At 45.4% G+C, this 19339-nt stretch overlaps 1 protein-coding gene across 1 annotated transcript in view; it reads left to right on the top strand.

Moving 5' to 3' along the window:
- LOC147669133 (condensin-2 complex subunit G2-like) overlaps positions 1-19339 on the top strand; it is a 399698-nt gene that overhangs the window by 17579 nt on the left and 362780 nt on the right. Inside the window, exons 3-7 of the mRNA XM_086948201.1 lie at positions 338-526; positions 4789-4903; positions 7485-7642; positions 12250-12384; positions 15627-15721. Of these exons, the coding sequence (XP_086804327.1) occupies positions 338-526; positions 4789-4903; positions 7485-7642; positions 12250-12384; positions 15627-15721 (692 nt within the window). The remainder of the gene's footprint in view (positions 1-337; positions 527-4788; positions 4904-7484; positions 7643-12249; positions 12385-15626; positions 15722-19339) is intronic.

Genomic DNA, 19339 nt, shown 5'->3' on the forward strand with positions numbered 1-19339 from the left:
TATGCAACTCATGAAAATTGGTTGCTTTTAAGCACATTAATTCCAATTATCTTGTGCAGTGAGGGTTGTCATTAGATGTCACTGATGAATAGGGCTTTCTGTTTGGGCTTTGTTTTGTACAATAGTTGAACAGAATTTCTCTTTCACTCTATTACACATCATATCGGGTCTGGTGTGTGAGCTATTTATATTAACATGTTAATAGAGGCTTTTCAGATGAATAATTTCGAATGTGCAATGACATTTGCCCTATGATTGCACCCTTGGTACACTGCATTTATTTCAAAGGAGCAGTGCTCATCGTTTTTGTTGTTTTTGCATTTCTGGTGTCTTACAGAAAGATTGCTCTGACCCCTTCGATCTGAATGAGCTGCTGCAGGAGTTGCCAAGGAAACAGAAGGAAGAGTTATGGGAGAGACTGAGGAACTTAGTAAGGGCTGTTTTGATGGAGAATCCGGTGGAAGGATGGCAGCCCATTGACGATGACAGTGATGATGATATGGAGCTGGAGAGGAGTTCTGATCTGGTAATGCTGACCCTCCTTTTCCACTGCAAACACGCCCCAAGCTGTCATTTGAATTGTGAACACTCTTTTACTTTCTTTGAGCATGAAAAGCCTAAACCTTTGAATATTTCCACAATTTTCTTTTCCGATAAAGCTCTAGAAACTCTTCGACTCCATCATGGTGAAATATTCTTCCCACAGGTAACTTTGTTCTGAGGTTCTAATCCTGTCTCTCACATTGTTCTGCACCTACTCTGGGTGCTAGTACAGTGTGCTGGATAATTCCAGGTTACTGTTGCACATTGTTAACTGCCAGTTAGCGAGAGTAGGTGGGCATTTGGGTGCTCTGCTCCCTGCCTTCTTCCTTCCTGCACCTTGCCTACCCCCGTCTCCAGCTCCTCCTGCTGTTTCTCAGTTTTATTTGATCAACAATGCTCTTCCCTGCAACGTGTCTCTTCCCTTACTGTGTAACTAACGTTCTGTCTCAGCCACGCCTTGCATTGTAGCACTATGGCTCTGGAAGTGATTGCTATCATTAAGCATCCAAAGAAAAACAACTGTGTATATGCCTAATTATCAAAAAGCTTCTTATTGGCATTTGGTTTGGCAAAGGTTTTTGATTGGCATTTGTACTGGAAATCTATGTGGGCATTGCAATTAAGTGACAGACCCTTTTTTATGTATGCAAGCTGGCTGAGATGTTTGGGTTTATGGGATTTATAAAGCGCATGGCTGCCCAGGAGCTTCTCAGCGCTGCCGAAAGGAAGCAGAGTGTGGAGAAGAGCATGAAGGGAGCAGCCAGGTCTTACTTTTTTTACCATCCATAGGTACAGACATGAAATAAAACTACTCTTCCTTTGCCATGTTATTGTTCTAGTATTCAAATAGTCTTCCATTAAGAGCAGGCTTGTTTTGGTGGATGGCCCGCAACACCCGTAGATTAAATTTGCACTTTCTAGTTGGTATTTCAAATTGGAGTTAAAGCATGTAAAACCAAATAATCATTCTACACAGTTACTAAAAACACTCATAACAAACCAGCATTTACAATGCAATGGTCTCGGCAGCATTAAAGGTAGAGCTATTGGCATTGCGCTTTTTTTTTTTTTAATCATAAATAAATGGCATTGTCATTTACATTGCCAATAGCTTCATCGCGTGCATATGCGAGACCTATTGCATTAAACCCACACACACAAAAAGTAGTAGGGTGAGAAGGTGATAGTGAGTAGGAGAGTAGTAAAGAGTATTAGAGAGCGCAACAGAGCTGTGTGAATAATAACAGCTGTGAGCCCGTGCCTGAGGTGCATCATCAGAACTGTGTGAATAATAACAGCTGTGAGCCCGTGCCTGAGTTGCATCATCAGAGCTGTGTGAATAATAACTGTCAGCCCCGCGCCTGAGGTGCATCATCAGAGTTGTGTGAATAATAACAGCTGTGAACACCTGCCTGAGGTGCATTATCAGAACTGTGTGAATAACTGCGTCAGCCCCGTGACCGAGGTGCATCATCAGAGCTGTGTGAATAATATCTGCATCGGCCCGTGCCTGAGGTGCATCATCAGAGCTGTGTGAATAATAACTGTCAGCCCCGTGCCTGAGGTGCATCATCAGAGCTGTGTGAATAATAACTGCGTCAGCCTGTGCCTGAGGTGCATCATCAGAGCTGTGCGAATAACTGCGTCAGCCTGTGCCTGAGGTGCATCATAAGAGCTGTGTGAATAATAACAGCTGTGAGCCCCTGCCGGAGGTGCATCATCAGAGCTGTGTGAATAACCGCGTCAGCCCCATGCCTGAGGTACATCATCAGAGCTGTGTGAATAACTGCATCAGCTCCGTGCCTGAGTTGCATCATCAGAGCTGTGTGAATAACTGCGTCAGCCCCGTGCCCGAGGTGCATCAGAGCTGTGTGAATAACTGTGTCAGCCCCGTGCCCGAGGTGCATCATCAGAGCTGTGTGAATAACTGCGTCAGCCCCGTGCCGAGCTCAACTGCAGCCGATACTTCCGTCCAGAAACTTAACTCTCTGTGCACCTACCCACACCAAAATATTAACCAACAGTGAAGACCTGCACTCATACCCCACAAAACAGTATTGCTCATATAGAAGACACACACATGGAATTTCGAGCTTCTTCTGCGGTAATGGTAATTTCTATAAATTACTTTTGAATTCTGATTTTCTACTCCCACTTTGATAGACCACCGTCAATCACGTTGACCCAGATCGCTGTCCCTGGATAACCCCCATGTCGTTGCTTTCCCTGTGCCACCCGGCCTGAGCCTCCTCTGCAGTTACTTGGGGTGAGGCGTCTCTCCCCAACGAAAGGCAGAGGCGGTGATGTTCCATGAGGCTGTTCCTCGCCGTGGGACATCAGACCGCACCGCTGCAGGGAATGTCCCCCAGGGAAACCAGGCAGCGGGCGCACCTCCTGCGCTTAGGGGACTGGGACTGGGGGCTAAGCAGGGCCTCGAACTCCATGGGCCGCTTCAGAGTGGCACCGCACGCCATGTCCGCAGCCGCTTACACCAAGCCCCTGGGCAACGAGAGAACGGATAGAAGGCCGGACACAGTCAAGGGAGCTAACGGAGATAAATCCCCACGCAGCCCACCGCCGCCCTGAGCAGCACTTTCACACTTTCACGAAGAAACAGCAATGGCGTCTCTATCCCGGCAGCCTGCCAACCGTCTTCGATTGCTCTGCCATTACATTTGGGGCTTGCGCTGGGACTGAGAGCCGCTCGCACCAGCCAGTGACAGGGAGAGGAATGCCCTGTGCGCCGGGTGCCACGCGCAGCGCATCTGCCAGCGGGGCACAGGGGGCGCCTACGGGCTCCAAGCATGCTGCCTTCTGTGAAGCCGGCCAGGCAGAGAGCAGTTATCGGCGCGCGGCGGAGACGCTGGCGCCGTGAACGATACGAAACTAAAATGGAGACTGACTCACGCGCGCAACCAAATCCTATGCGCGCGTGGCCAGCTCTTATCTCTCCCTCTCCCATTCACAATGCTGCGCGCGTGCACAGCTCTTGTCTCCGTTTGTCGGACTTTGTCGGCTGAAACGATCACTATAGTTCTCTGGCGAGAACGAGCTTCGCGCGTTTCTAGCCGAGACCTAAAAACGACATAAAATACACAAAAGAATGGTGGTAAACCTCCACTCTTCTCACATGAATACGTGCCACTGTTTTACTCAATTGTTTAAAACTGTAATCTAATTTCTTCAAACGATGGCCCAGGTAAATAAAGTGCAAGTGATTGCACGCCACCAAAGCCCGCTGAGAAGCAATCTATTACTCTGACAGCAATTGGACATTCCGACTATGTGTTACTGTAACGTGTGAAATTCAAATCCGCAGGTTATTGATGCCCTGCATGTTCCATCCTACTCTGACTTGACCAAAAGTCTTTGTTGTCCACAAACCTAAAGCTCATAAAAGCCTTGATGGTACGTATGACAGATAGTGAGGTGTGCTCTGGCTAGTTTACATTAAATGTGCGCGACAGATCTTTGTATCAAAGGTAATCTGGTTGTATGCTCAAGACCAATCCGTTGGAAACACAGTTGCATTATAGGAATCTGAACCATGAAAAATTGATAGTCACTTCAGAAATGTAAAACATATGCTCACATCACACATATATGGTGGACTTGCTCCTTTAATTTTACTTCAAGATGTTTGGCGAGCAACAGAACTTTCTCATTCCTAACAAGGACAATTCCTTTCAAGGTAAGGATGAATATGGGAACACTTGGTTGGGCAAGTGCAATTTGTGTTGTGATGTGTAATGTCCTTATACAAAAGTCTGCTCAATGTGTGCTCCCCTGTCTCAAATGCATCTTCAGTTTTTTTAAAATATGATTTTGCCTAACCTTTTGCCAAACTAATAGCCAGAAAGTAGCTACTAAAACGAGTTTGGAATCTCCTAGTAAAATTCAGTTATGTTGCTTGTTCTGGAACAGGGAGTCTTTGGTTGTTGGTAGATAGCTTATTTGAAAGGGGCTGCTTCACCTGTACTGCAGTGGATTATTTCACTATGTACTTGTGACAAACCCTTTTATGTTCTGTCGGTTAACATTCGATTAAGATTGCAAATAAATGTGCTAATGGCTGTAATGTTTACGCAACAATTGATGCTGAACAAGCCAGTTTGGAAGGTTATTCAAAAAGTGTCTACATAGTGAGGGTACACTATTTAATTGAAATTAGGAATAAAGTGTTGAATTAAACACTTCAATAGCATTTTGTGTTTTTCAACCTCTGTATTTCTTTGTAACTTCTAGAAACAAACCATGGCTGTTTTTCATGGAGTGACGACTGTGGTTACTTATTCGGTTGCGGTGGTTGATGAAGATGCGAGCTATGAAGCACTAATGGAATGTGCTCTCATAATACATGGTAAGATGTACTTGGTTGTCCTCCATGATGTAATCCTAGTCTCGAGTTGTTTTATATCCCCCAACCTTTTCAATATATTAAATTGCTCGAAGAGCGTGGAAGTGAAGAAGGAGCAAAGGGATAAGTAAAGAAGAAATTAACGAACTACAGGAGGAGAGGGAGTAGGAGGAATAAGTAGAGAAGAGACTGCACAGTGACTTAATTTGCCTCATTTTTGATCTGTGTTCAAATTGTGGCTTCCCACTGTAAAATGTTGTGTTCTGGACATATGCATGGAATTTGTGTTAAAAATATCCCAAAGATTATCAGGGGTAATTTCCCTCACACTGAATCATTAGTGTATATTTCTACTCACAGATTGGAATACCAATGCCATTAAGCATAGGTGCTGGAAAATGAGCATTCCTCAGGTAGCTGAGAAAATATGCTGAATAACCACAAAGTTGAAGGATTTAAGCGTTCAAAATATTGGTTTGCGTAGATTCACCACCTTGTTTACTCATGACAACATACCCAAAAAAGCTGTAGCAAGTACATTTCAGAGAAGGAAAGGATAGGGGAGGGTGCATCTCCATATTAAATGGGAGGTGTAGAGTAAGGACTGCCAAGATGAGAAATATTTCCCTTAGAGTAAAGAAAATGGAGGAGAAACAAATGTTTTTGTGCATATCTACCACATGAACGCCAGTAGTTTGTCTATGCAGACCGTCCATTGACGCGATGCCCATTTTTCATAAACGTCCATGGATAAGCCCCTCCGATTTAGCACCTGCAAAATGGTCTGTGATTTGCACTTTTACGCAATCATCGTTAATGAGGCTTTCTCTCCCCTCTAAAAGCTACGTTCTTTAATATTCAGGAGAAATCCTAAGGGCTGGGCATCAGAATTAAGCAGTTACTGAAAGAGAAAGAAAATACTGAGACCATTTTGTCACTATTAGATTTACCGATGTAGCTATTGCCTAATTTGCTCAACTGCTTGCCGGTGCCAAGCACCAGCATTTATTTCTAAACACTGGCACTAATTGATGATGGTCCACCACATGGTGGTACTAAATATTTTTTTTTCCTTTTTTTGGGTGTTTACATTTTATAAGTACAGTAACAAGTGACTGTCAACAAGTGCCATCAAGAAAAATGTTGCTGAGAAAAAACATGAATTGCACAAGCATATCTTTAATAGAGACATTTAAATAAGATGGTAAAACTGTATTAAAAAGTGGGTACCAACACATTGGATTCAAACACGGCATGGTTATTTCCTATAAATCGTTTAAGCAGTGATGGAGTCGGAAGAGTCCTCATTCCCGGCTGGTGAGGGTTGGTGGAAAGCTATCTAGTCTAAAGAATCAGCAAGAAGCTCTCCCCAGACCTCAAGGTCGTCTCTCAGTTTATCATCATGTCTACACATTTTCAGCCTGGCTTCCTAATATTAGGCCCACCTCACTTTTCTGTGTGCTTCACAAAAATAATAAAACTAGCAGGTCCAGGTCATCTTTACTGCTTGAGGTGACCTGAAATAGCCCAGACTGTCACAGTTGTATTGTGTGATGGTTAGTATTTGATAGTACCAGCTGCATTGACCTCCTGTGCTATACCCTGGGCCCTGACACTTGCGTTTTTACAAATTAAGCACTGCATCTTTCTTTCATGCATTAATTTCTCCTCCCTATCACTAAGGGTAGAATCCACAACTGGGACACCCTTGTGGACACCACAGCAGAGCCCATTCCCATCTTTAGTTCCATACAGATCTTTTCCTATTATTTGCTGATGCCTTCTCTCACCGTCCTCTATTTTGAAAGGATGCCGTTTTTCATATCCAACAACAAGGGGTGGTGATGGACAGAGTCTCCGAATCAAGCGGAATACTCTCACCCAGTCAAGAGATCAGGGCTAGATCCAACACCGTTTTTTAGCTCACTGCACCATCCCAGCTCAGAACCTGGCTATATGCAAATTAGTCTGTTCCTGTCCCAGTGCATGATGGGAACAGGGCAAACCAAACTACCAAGCCAATTCTTACACTGGGAAGGAAACAAGCTTCCGGGGACCGGTTTCTGGCATTTCAGCCGCCGTCGGCCCGGCTTGCTTGAATCCTGATGGTGCAATGAGCAAGGGATGGTGCAGTGAGCTAAATAACGGTGATGGATCATGCCCTGATCTTTGGACTGGGTAAGAGTGGTCTGCTTAATTCAGACACTGTTCATCACCACCCCCTTTTCTGAATCGTTTTTTCATATCCAACATAGAAGTCCAGAACTCGTATCATCCCAGTTCTGGGTGCTGTCACCACCCTGTTGTCACCATGCATCCCCCTTAATAAGTAGAGTGACACCCTGGGATGATGGAGAGTTTCATTTTCCACTCATCTAAGCCCAGGTAGACTCAACAATATGAAGTATATACTCTTGGCAAGGAGATTTCTATGTGTTATGCATTACCTACGTTTTCCATAAGTTTGCAGTCTGACTCGCCACCATAGACTGCCCGTGCGCTCTTTGTAAATGACTTTCAATAAAGCATGTTTGATTATAAAACAAATTGTATTGCATCAATAACGTTAAGGTTTTTTTTAAAGGTATTTTACAGGTTTTACCAAAAGCTGAAGGAGCCCTTGAGCAGGCGATCCAGCATCTGTGTGTGGTCTGGTGGGAGAAAGGATTGGCTGGGAAGGAAGAAATGGGGAAAACCGCTTTTGTCATGCTGTTAAAGAAAAGCCTTACAGAAAATAGCACGGTATGTTGTGGCTAAGTAGATCTCTTGTGTTCATTATATGTTTATATTGGTTATGTTATATGAATTGAGCTGCAGGTGGCATTTGTATAGAGCTAGTTGAAGAATTTGGTAGTGTCCAAATGCATCAATCGTGTTTAGTTAAAGGAGAAAGAAGAATCGTGAATCGTAAAGCTTCAGGCCTGCTCTACAACTTCGAGTTGTACTGAAGCCTAAAAGTCTGAGTCTTGTTAAAGAAAGGAGATTGATATAAATGTTCAGAGGAATTTGTGTAATTTTTATTATGTGCTAGTCTAGATTTGTCAACTTGCATAATGTGGAATTATGCATGTAGTCAGCGGTTCAAGCAAACACGTTTTGTAGGTCGCGTTTTGTACAAAGGCAACATTTGGAGACCTATGCAGGGAACTTGCATGTTCCCGGTTGCAAAGTGAAAAATATATATATTTGTTTTATACCTGCACTCTCCAAAGTGCTTTCTTACAGTGGCAGAAAACATGCTGTTATATGAATAACTGGTTAAAAATGTGATCACTGCTTTCCCAGGTTTATCGAGTTAAAGGTGTGAAATGTTTACAAGCCATCGGCTTCTGTTTTGTGAATTAGCAAACTTGTTTTCGAGTTTTCTTGTGTATAGGATTAGTGACACATCTTGAAGTAGTTGCCCTTTGAGACCACTTGAACACTCCAGTTTGCTGTATTAGATTATGCTAGGAATCCACATTTATCCCATGTAATTAACACATTTTTAGGTCTCGCCTGAGACCGCGTATGCTGTCTCTTCGAGACATTTAGTTAGTGGTTTTTAAAAGTGCCACCAGAGGCTTTTGCTGGCCTCAAGCTTGCGTTCACGAGCGCGTGCACAGCTACCATCTGTGTTTTTATTGCTGTAATCAGGCTCCTCTTCTCGCACTCCCCCTCCCTCTTCGTCGGTTTCATTTGGTCTCTTCTATGCTGTGAATGCTCCTGCTTCCACCAGGCACACACACCATCAGTTGTCAGTGCATGCTTTCACCAGCCACACACACTACCAGCCGTCAGTGCATGCTTCCACCAGTCACACACACCACCAGCCGTCAGTGCACGCTTCCACCAGGCACACACACCACCAGCCGTCAGTGCACTCTTCCACCAGGCACACACACCACCAGCCGTCCATGCACACTTCCACCATTCACACACACCACCAGCCGTCAGTGCATGCTTCAACCAGGCACACACACCTCCAGCCATCAGTGCACGCTTTCACCAGGCACACACACCACCAACCGTGAGTGCACGTTTCCACCAGGCACATACACCACCAGCCGTCAGTGCACATTTCCACCAGGCACACACACACCATCAGTCAGTGCACGCTTCCACAAGGCACACACACCTCCAGCCGTCAGTGCACGCTTCCACCAGGCACACACACACCACCAGCCGTCAGTGCACGTTTCCACCAGGCACATACACCACCAGCCGTCAGTGCACATCTCCACCAGGCACACACACCACCAGCCGTCAGTGCACACTTCCACAAGGCACACACCACCAGCAGTCGGTGCACGCTTCACCACCAGGCACACACACCACCAGCCGTCGGTGCACGCTTCACCACCAGGCACACACACCACCAGCCGTCAGTGCACTCTTCACCACCAGGCACACACGCCACCAGCCGTCGGTGCACGCTTCACCACCAGGCACACACACCACCAGCCGTCGGTGCACGCTTCACCACCAGGCACACACACCACCAGCCGTTGGTGCACGCTTCCACCTGGCAAACACACCACCAGCCGTCAGTGCACTCTTCCACCAGGCACACACACCACCAGCCATCAGTGCACGCTTCCACTAGGCACACACACCACCAGCCCTCAGTGAACGTTTTCAACAGGCACACACACCACCAGCCGCCAGTGCACACTTCCACCAGGCGCGCACACCACCAGCCGTCAGTGCACGCTTCCACTAGGCACACTTCCACCAGGCATACACACCACCAGCGGTGAGTGCACTCTTCCACCAGGCACACACACCACCAGCCTTCACTGCACGCTTCCACCTGGCACACACACCACCAGCCGTCAGTGCACATCTCCACCAGGCACACACACCACCAGCCGTCAGTGCACACTTCCACAAGGCACACACCACCAGCAGTCCGTGCACGCTTCACCACCAGGCACACACACCACCAGCCGTCGGTGCACGCTTCACCACCAGGCACACACACCACCAGCCGTCAGTGCACATTTCCACCAGGCACACACACCATCAGTCGTCGGTGTACGCTTCCACCAGGCACACACACCACCAGCCGTCAGTGCACGCTTCCGCCGGGTACACACACCAATATCTGTCAGTGCATTCTTTCACCGGGCGCGCACACACCACCAGCCGTCAGTGCACGGTTTCACCAGGCACACACATACCACCAGCCGTCAGTGCAGCAGGCAGGCTCTTCTTAGAGTTTCTTGGTAAATATGTGTTTGATGCCTGGGAGGGAGTGGGTCGAGTTTCCTTAAACCATGCTGAGTATGCAGGTGCAGTGCATGAACTTCTGTGTGAGTGAGTCATGCTGCAAGTTCGGCGCATAGGCAGCCCCCACACCCCTGGGAATGACTGCTTCCTACAAACAGAATGGAAAGAACATTCAGAGCAATAAAAACAAGTTCATTTGTTGCAAAGAACTGTTAACAGAAACCATGTCCAGCTATTGTAGATCTGGCAACTTAAACAAAACAGCAACAACAAACAAGCATTGGCATAGCCAATAGGTCTCTCTTTTTGGACCCTATAACTATTTAGTTATGCAGCAGAATATCCTTGGTGCAACAACACGAACTGTTGCATGGCTAAACACTTATAAGGTCCCAAAGGCGTGACCTATTGGCTATGCCAATGCTTGTTCTCTTTTTCTTAAGTGGCATGTTTAGTCATTTGTGTACTATTCAGCAGCAGAAGGGAAACTTGATGTCTTAATCCACTTTACTTTAAAAAACCACATAGAAAACCGAAGGTCCGGGTACATTTTTCCTCATGCTCATTAGCCCCCTCTCACCGTTCTAACTACAAACCCTCCACCCACACAAGCTTTTATAGTGTAAACCCTTTAATATGACTGCAATCCAGACACTGATTGCTTGTAGGTGGTTTACAATTGCATTTGTGTCTCGAATTAGGCAGGGTCTGTTGGCTTAGTGGACTGATACGTCCACTGTGTGGGCTTGTGTTCGCTCTCATGGTCACAAGTTCAAATCCTGGCGGGACCATTCAGCCTTTCATCCTTCTGAGGTCGCTAAAATGAGTACCATTGAGTTGGGTAACATCAACCATCTGTTATTCAGCGCCAAGATACCCTTGGGTGAGCGTCTGCTTTACAAATACACATTATAATATCTGTGATCAGATCACACTAGTGCAAAAAAACAAACAACATTTAATTGGCTTCGCTTTGATCAAAGCTATTCACTTGCTTGTAAACAACTAGCTAAGTACTGAGGTTTTTTCAAGCACTTGGATACTTTCATGTTTATAGTGCTGTACAAATGTCTGTGGTGTAGGTATGGCTTCAAGGTCAGACGTTCTTTACAATTCTGCTTGTCTGACTCATAATGTGGTGCACAAACGTTCTCCCATATACGTGTCCCAGAAACAAATGATCTGCCCCCTTGGTAGCTAAGATATCCATATATTCAGGAAGCAGAAATTCCTCAGTACTTCTTTTGAGGATGTGCTCCACACCTCTTGAACCATCTTCCGCCATACCGTGTCCTCACCCTTTGTTTACTCCTTCACAAAGGAACTCCAGCTTTTCTTATTCTAACAGTTCCTTGACTGATTTCCTTTCCCTTGCAAAATTTTACTTAGTTGCCCTCCAAACAACTGTTGTTGATGAGACAAACTGAATAACTGGCTGCAGTAGCTGCTTACAATATAAAAAACAATTCGTAAGAGAATTGGAAGCCCGAACCAAGGTGAGAGACTGACATTTCGTGCATTATGTGGTGGCGTACTTTGCTTGTACCTAGAACCCCTGAAAATCTGTATTGGGAGAGTGCCAACTGGCATGTGAAAACTTAGCCACGCTGGGGCGTATGCCTGTAAAGCTTTGTCAGCAAGGATAGGTGAATAACGGAATACAAATTGTATAATTCTGGACAAGAACAACAAAACTAAGAACCACAAAACTGCATTACTTCTATTGGCCAGCATGAGCTGGCAGAGGGAAATCACTATAAGAGCGCGATGGGGCATAGAGAAGGATGGTTTAACCAGAAAGCACGTCCAAAATGTGATGAAAGGACAATTCATGGAAGTTAATATAACCCATTGTGTATCACCATGAATGTCTATTCACAAAATCTTCAACGTTGGACTTCAGGCCCCCTCTGCGAGGCTTTTGGTTATTTGTCACTATGCACTGCTTGGCGCGGTATGAATTGGGAGAATGAGCCTGTGATCCATGAATGGCAATTAGATTTGCTTGAAACACTACGTTATTAAATATTACATCTGAATGACCTGGTGGAACCATGTATGAATTAGCAAAAATGTGGACACACTTCCTGTAAGTTTTCACAATGTTTACTGTTTGCTTCATTTGCTCTGTTATATAGGGGGCTGATTTGGGACGTCTTTGGCACCTCCACCAGGCGCTTTTTGTGTTTGATTATAACAGCTTGGAGAGTAATGAAGTAAAAGACTTGCTTCAGCAGTGCTTCATGAATATAAACCACGTCAAAAAAGAAGAGGTTTGTTGTCCTTTAATTTCTTTTTTACAATATGTCCATCGGAATGCATATAACCAAATGTTTTTCATCATATGTAAATATTTGTAGATGACACCACGTTGTGCACAATCATAATGCCTGCAAAAAGGCACACAGCAGATGTTCTCAAAGCTTCAATCATCAAAGTTTTCATTCAGATTTTCTTCAGTGATTTGCATATGTTTTGCATTCAGCTAATGTCCCCTCAATATATTCTAGCCAAATGTTTTGATTTCCTTTAAAAAAAAATAATTTTTAAATCTCAACAGCACATGTTGTCAATAGAGAAACAAGAAGATTGCTTTTAACATTTTAAATGGTAAACATTTGTATTACTTAAGCAGTTGTAAATAAACAATAGCAGTTTACATTTTATCCCTGGTAAACCTTTCACCCTGATCCTGCACAGACAATCATGCCACATACATAATACATACACATACCATATAAAAACAGAATCTCTATATATGTGCAGAATACCTCCTTATAGGTGCTTACAGGCAGTCCTCTTCATCCATTGGTCTGTTGCTTTGTCCTTCACATTTCTTCCACCCTCTACAGCCTACAGCTTTGACCAGTGAGTTGGCCCCCTTTAGCCATTGACTAACTTCACTGTGAGTGATGGTATTCTATTCTTTCACAAAGAGCACATCCACACAAAATAGTTCCCTCCTGTACCCGGGATTACTATGACAACGTGTGCTTTGTGAGCCCAAAATATATTTTTGATTTTTAGCCAATGCCTATTTTGTATATTGGCAAATGCCCTGCAGTTGCTCAAAACGTAAGTTTTACAGACACTAGGACACATCGAAATAAGCTTCAAAAGGCTGGCTGTCAGCATCAGACCTGTTGACTATGCCAGTGCTTGTTCAGATTGTTTCAATTTCTAAATCAAACAGGAAGGAAGACGTTTTAGTAAAAGACTTTGTTTCTGTGCTACACGTGTCCAAATTAATGTCTGCATTCCCAGCTCATGTGGAAAGGACAAGTTTTGCAAGAGATTCCAGTTATTTTAAGCGTGAGATAATGTTTTTGTGGGTGGTAGTTTGAGGGGGGAAAAGAATAGTACAGAAATGTGTTGGCCCAGACTCTGTGCATTAAAACGCACACCAGAGTAAAATTTTTGTGTGAATAGTGGTAATTCTGTTCTACCTTTCTTTAACCTGGTTCTAATAAACCACATTTGTTTAAAATTTGTTAAAGTAGGAGAGATTTTATAATCTATTAACTATTTGCTAGATATCACTTTTTGAAAGCTCATTTACAGAATACAACAGTCTGGTAATATTGAGTTTTTGAGTGTATATTTCCTGAACAAAATAAGGTATGATTATGCTTGATTCTCCCCACCCTCTTCTCATCTATACATTGCTGCAATTAACCAGCTTCTGAAGTGGCAATCTCTTGGTGCAATGAGGGGTGAATTGTATGTGCCTGTAACCGGACCTAGTTTGTGCAGCTTATTTCTGCCAATGGCAGCATTTAGTTTCACACCCCATTACAGAAACAGACGCCCTTTCAGTACTGTCTTATCGTACGTTAATTCAATGGCACTTACTGTACTTACAACGGTCATTCAGTATACAGTATTATCGGTACCTGCAGTTATTGAGTGATTTCTCCTTGTTCGAGATAGTTACAGCAGCTTGTTCAGTGCCTTGCCCTGTCAGTAGCTGCAACAGTTTATATTTTGTCAGAAGCAGCTACCACAGCATATTAATCGCCTTTATATTGGAGCAGCTTGCTCACCCTTCCACATCTTACTGGTCCACTCTCCCCTGTTTTTGAGCATGTTGACAACTGAGGACCTGATTTAGAATTTAGCGGATGGGTTACTCCATCACAAATGTGATGGGTGTGCTATCTGTCTTATTGTAGTTGGCTTGCAATATAATGCGGATGGGATGTCCCTCATGTTTGTGCTAGAGTAACCCATCCATAAAACCCTGAAGCAGGCCACAAATTTACACTGGCAAAAAACAAGGGGGGCGCATGTATTTAACTGTGTGAGTGCAATTGATACATCACACATGGTTAGTCCTTTAAAGGACCACAGACTTGCTGGCCTCTCTAGGGCCATGATTTAATGCAGCTAATGGTTGTATGGGCTTTTGAAAACTCAGTATATAGGGCCAGCATTCTACACCTCTAAGGCACTTGAGACCTCCAACCCTCCTGTAGAGGTTCAGACATTGCAATGCATATCTGCAGAGTTTTTGACTGTGCATGTCCACACAACCTTTTATGAGGCAATATCCTCCGGCATCATATTAATTCAGTACTACAGTTGTTAAATGAGGCCAGTCTAGTAATATTTGGAAGTGCATTGCTTGTATGTAGAGAGATGTAGGATGAGGTGTTGAACTTCACATATCTGATAGAGACTACTAGACGCAGATTCCCTCACGTAGGATAATCCCCAGGCGTGAGCCTAGATCCGTAAAACTTTTTGCCACAGCATCCCTGCGCGCCGGGGGGTGGGGCGGCATCATAAGACCACTATTTTAACCCCTTAAGTGCTGCCTCGGTGCATTGGCCGACGGCAGCACTACCTCCCCAGTGCTGCGCACGACCATTGGACGTCCATTCAGCACTAGTTCCAATGGACAGCGCAGCACTGGGGAGGAATGTTTAATAGCATCTATGAGGTTAAATTGTTAATAATAAATGTTACCAGTTTCTTACTCAAGTTGCCCACTTGTTAATCTCTATTTCATGTGAGTAAAGCGGTACACTCTTAGCTAAACAGAAAAGTATTTGATGAAGTTACCAGAGTCCTCGACTAAATATAGTTTAGATAATTCTCTCTCTCTCTCAGGATTCTCTGCATTGCATATACATCTTGAAATTTGTTTGTAATGTACGCCTGTTGTTGAAATGATTTCAAAATTGTTTTTTATAAGGAAGGCATGCAGATTGTATATAAAAAGAATAAAAGAAGACCTAAATGCGCAAAATGTGTTTCAGTAGGTACAGATGAGGAAATTTGAGAATGTAGGTACTCATTGTTGGCATGTTAAATAGCTTTTGGCGGAGGTGGGGATCATTTATTTGTGGCATACTTGCATATTGGTTGTGAAGAAAAAATCTGCTTTATGAATACAAACTATAGGTAGTTTGCTGAATTCCTAGCAATAGTATGAAGCAAAATGTACATCTTTCACAAGTGTGATTTATAATAAAAAATATTAATGTAATATGTTCTGTGATTTCATTACCAGGGAAGAAGATTTTTGAGTTTTCTGTTCAGCTGGAATGTGGGATTCATAAATTTAATCCACGGGACTGTGAAAAACCAGTTGCAGTGTTTTCCAAAGTATGTATGCTAAGTGTTTGGGTACTTAAACCAGAGTCTTCTGTTGGATGTGAAGACAATCTATTTGTTAGAATGGTTGTAAAGAGTTGTTTTCTGCATAGATTCAATGGCAAATTCTCACTTCGTTGCATTGAAAGAGAGATGTGGAATCAAAATTTACCTAGCTAGTGTGACGGTAAGTTTCAATTCTATTAAGGGCACGGAGGCGAGGATTATGCTTTTCTTTCTCTGCCATTTATTAAAATACAAAACGCACAGCAGCCCAAGAAAAGCTCTTATTGGAACATCATTATCGGTTTCAAGAAAAACTCTAGAAAAAACCAACAAATAACATCAATATAGTGCAAATGTCTAAGACTTTAACTACAAGTCCCAGCCCTCCAACTTGTAAGGATCCGAGGGTAGTCCTTTCACAGTGTCCATTATCCTTAGATAAGCAGTCCCCTCTCTCTGTCCTTCCTCTTTCTTCGCGAATTACGCTTCATCTTTACTGGTCCTGCTTGGCACCTTCATTACCTAGGAAACATACAACCGCGTCAGAGATGCACAACTAGATGCATGTCAGCAATATAAGCATGGACAACAGCAGGCATGAATATAACAGCACCAAAACTGGAAACCTACGTACTTACTGACATACGGGTGGGACGTCACTTGTGGATGATCTGGGTGGGATAATCCTCGCCTCCGTGTCCTTAATAGAATTGAAACTTACCGTCACACTAGCTAGGCAAATTTCGATTCTATGGCAGGACCGGAGGCTCGGATTATGCTAGTTTAAAGCTTACTCACCACCAAATGGGCAATGTCCACCACTGGCTTGAAGTAAAACTTCTTAAAAGTGGACTCTGAAGACCAATCCGCTGCACGCATCAAGTCTTCCAAACGTGCACCTACTGCAAACGCCTTATAGGCCATGGCCCCTCTGGCAGAATGAGCCCCAAAACGCTTAGTATCGATGCCCGCTTCCTGCATGACCCAGCGCACCCACCTGGCAATGGTGGGGGAAGAGACTGCATGGTGTGGCTTTCGCAAGGCAATCAACAACTGACGTTCGCCCGGAGGGCGTAGATCCCAAGTCATGTCTTCATACGCTTTCAAACAGTTCACAACACATAATTTTGGAACATCCACAAAAGCAGGATACGTAATAGTTCTGGAGCCAGATTTCGTACGGCGGCCAACCGTAAAGGTGACGCCCTCAGGCGAAAACACCCGTGCGGACACATCCAGAGCTCGAACATCTGACACTCTGCGACACGACACCAAGCATAACATCATGGCCAACTTGGCCGAAAGCTCCTTTAAAGACAAGTATCTATTAGCCTGCCAGGAGAGAAACAAGTTCAACACCACATTCACGTCCCAGAGGACGGAGTAACGAGGTTCCGGCGGCAAGGACAACCGGACACCTCGTAAAAGTCTGCACACAAAAGGATGTTCACCCACTGGGGAACCGTTCACCGGCAAATGCGCAGCAGAAATCGCTGAACGCATGGCATTAAGTGTGCGACATGCCAAACCCGCCGTAGCCAATTCCGCTAGAAAGTTCAGGATGGGAACCACTCCGGCGACCAAGGGATCCAGACCGTGTCGAAGACACCAACGTACCCACTTAGTCCAAGCGGATTTGTAGCGTTTCGACGTACTGGGAGCCCAGGCTTGGACAAAAGTCCTTGAGCCGGTCGCGAAAGCCCTGGGAGCGACCAGCGTCTCCTGAAAGCCTCCATACCATGAGGTGGAGAGAACCCTGCACGAGGAGGTGATGGGGCTCCTGATTTGGACTGAGAAGCAGGTGAGGAAACTGGGGGAGTAGGATTGGAAAATCCCAAGAAAGTTCCAGTAGAACCGGAAACCACACTTGAGACCTCCAGAATGGTGTCACTAAGACCAGCTCCCCTTTCTGACGGCGAAGCTGAGCCGCCGTTCTCGTTATCATGGAGAAGGGAGGGAACGCATAAGGAGACTCCCGACTCCAGTCTTGAAGAAACGCGTCCGTGGCTTCCGCCACCGGATCCTGCCTCCAACTGAAGAACCTCGGAAGTTGGTGGTCCAACCGCGAGGCAAAGAGGTTGATCGAGAAAGGACCCCAGAGGTCGTTCAACCATTGAAAAACCGGAACATCCAGCTTCCACTCACTGAAATCTCGCAGATATCTGGAATGCCAGTCCGCCACCTGATTGGACTGGCCCGGTAAGTACTCTGCCTGTACTGACACATGATTGTCCAGGCAATAGGTCCAAAACTCCTTCGCTAGGTTTGCTAGCGCACGGGACCGAGAACCTCCCAAATGGTTCACATACCGTACGGCTGAGAAGTTGTCCATCTTCAAAAGGACGCACGACTGCACCGTATCCTTGGTCCAGCAATGAACAGCAAAGGACCCCGCCAAAAGCTCCAGACAGTTGATGTGCAACTTCTGCTCCTCTGGAGACCAGGCGCCGCCTGTGGAAAATTCTCTGCAGCGTGCGCCCCAACCGGCCCTGCTGGCATCGGACTCGATAACCAAATCCGGGACTGACCCAAAAATCGCCCGACCATTCCAGGCTTCCATGTGTGAAAGCCACCACATCATCTCCTCCTTCACCTCTTCTGAGAGTGGAACCATCTGATCGTAAGACAAACCTCTGCGCAAGTGAAAGGCTTTGAGGCGTTGGAGGGCCCTGTAATGCAGCGGCCCTGGGAAAATCGCCTGGATGGAAGAGGACAAAAGGCCCACCACCCTGGCAATCTGCCTCAAAGAAGTGTGGGACCTCCCCACAGTCTGCCGCAACACATGCCGGATCTTCGACAATTTGCGGGCTGGAAGACTGAGGTTGGACTCGACAGAGTCTATGATGAAACCCAGGAACTCTATCCGTTGAGAGGGGACCAGAACCGACTTGGTCTCGTTGATAACGAACCCCAGCTTCTGCAAAAGCGACACCGTTAGCTGCAGTTGTACTCGCAGTCTCTGAGGACACTGGTCCAAAAGCAAAATGTTGTCCAAGTAGACGATGAGCCGAATGCCTTGACCGCGCAAAAACTCTATCACCGGGTGCAGCATTTTTGTGAAGCACCACGGAGCGGAAGACAGACCGAAAGGAAGGTCCATGAATTCGAACACTTGATCCTTCCAGACAAACTGCAGGAAACGACGGTGCGGGGGATGAATGGGAACCACCAGATAGGCGTCCTTTAAATCCAACCGCACCAACCAGTCCTGTGAAAGAAGAATGTCGCGCAAAAGATGGATCCCCTCCATCTTGAAGTGGCGATACACCAGCCACCCGTTGAATTCTCTGAGATTGATGACTGGGCGACGTCCGCCGCCGGGCTTGTCCACTAGAAAGAGGTTGCGGATGAGCCCCGAGGGATGACGAGTTGAACGACGAACGGACCCTTTGCGAAGCAAGTCCGCGACCTCTTCGTCTATCAACAACGCATCGGCCTCTGAGAACACCATCGGAGGGTGGGCACTCACCTGAAAAGGCTGGTCGTAGAATTCTATACGGAAACCACAGCCGGTTTGTAACACCCATGCGTCCGCTGTGAGAAGTGCCCACTCTCCCCAGAAGGCCGCCAAACGGCCTTACAACACAAACCTGATCTGCAGGAATTGCACTCACCGGCAGCGGA

This window comes from Lissotriton vulgaris, unplaced genomic scaffold, assembly GCF_964263255.1.
Source record: "Lissotriton vulgaris unplaced genomic scaffold, aLisVul1.2 SCAFFOLD_836, whole genome shotgun sequence".
NCBI lineage: Eukaryota > Metazoa > Chordata > Amphibia > Caudata > Salamandridae > Lissotriton > Lissotriton vulgaris.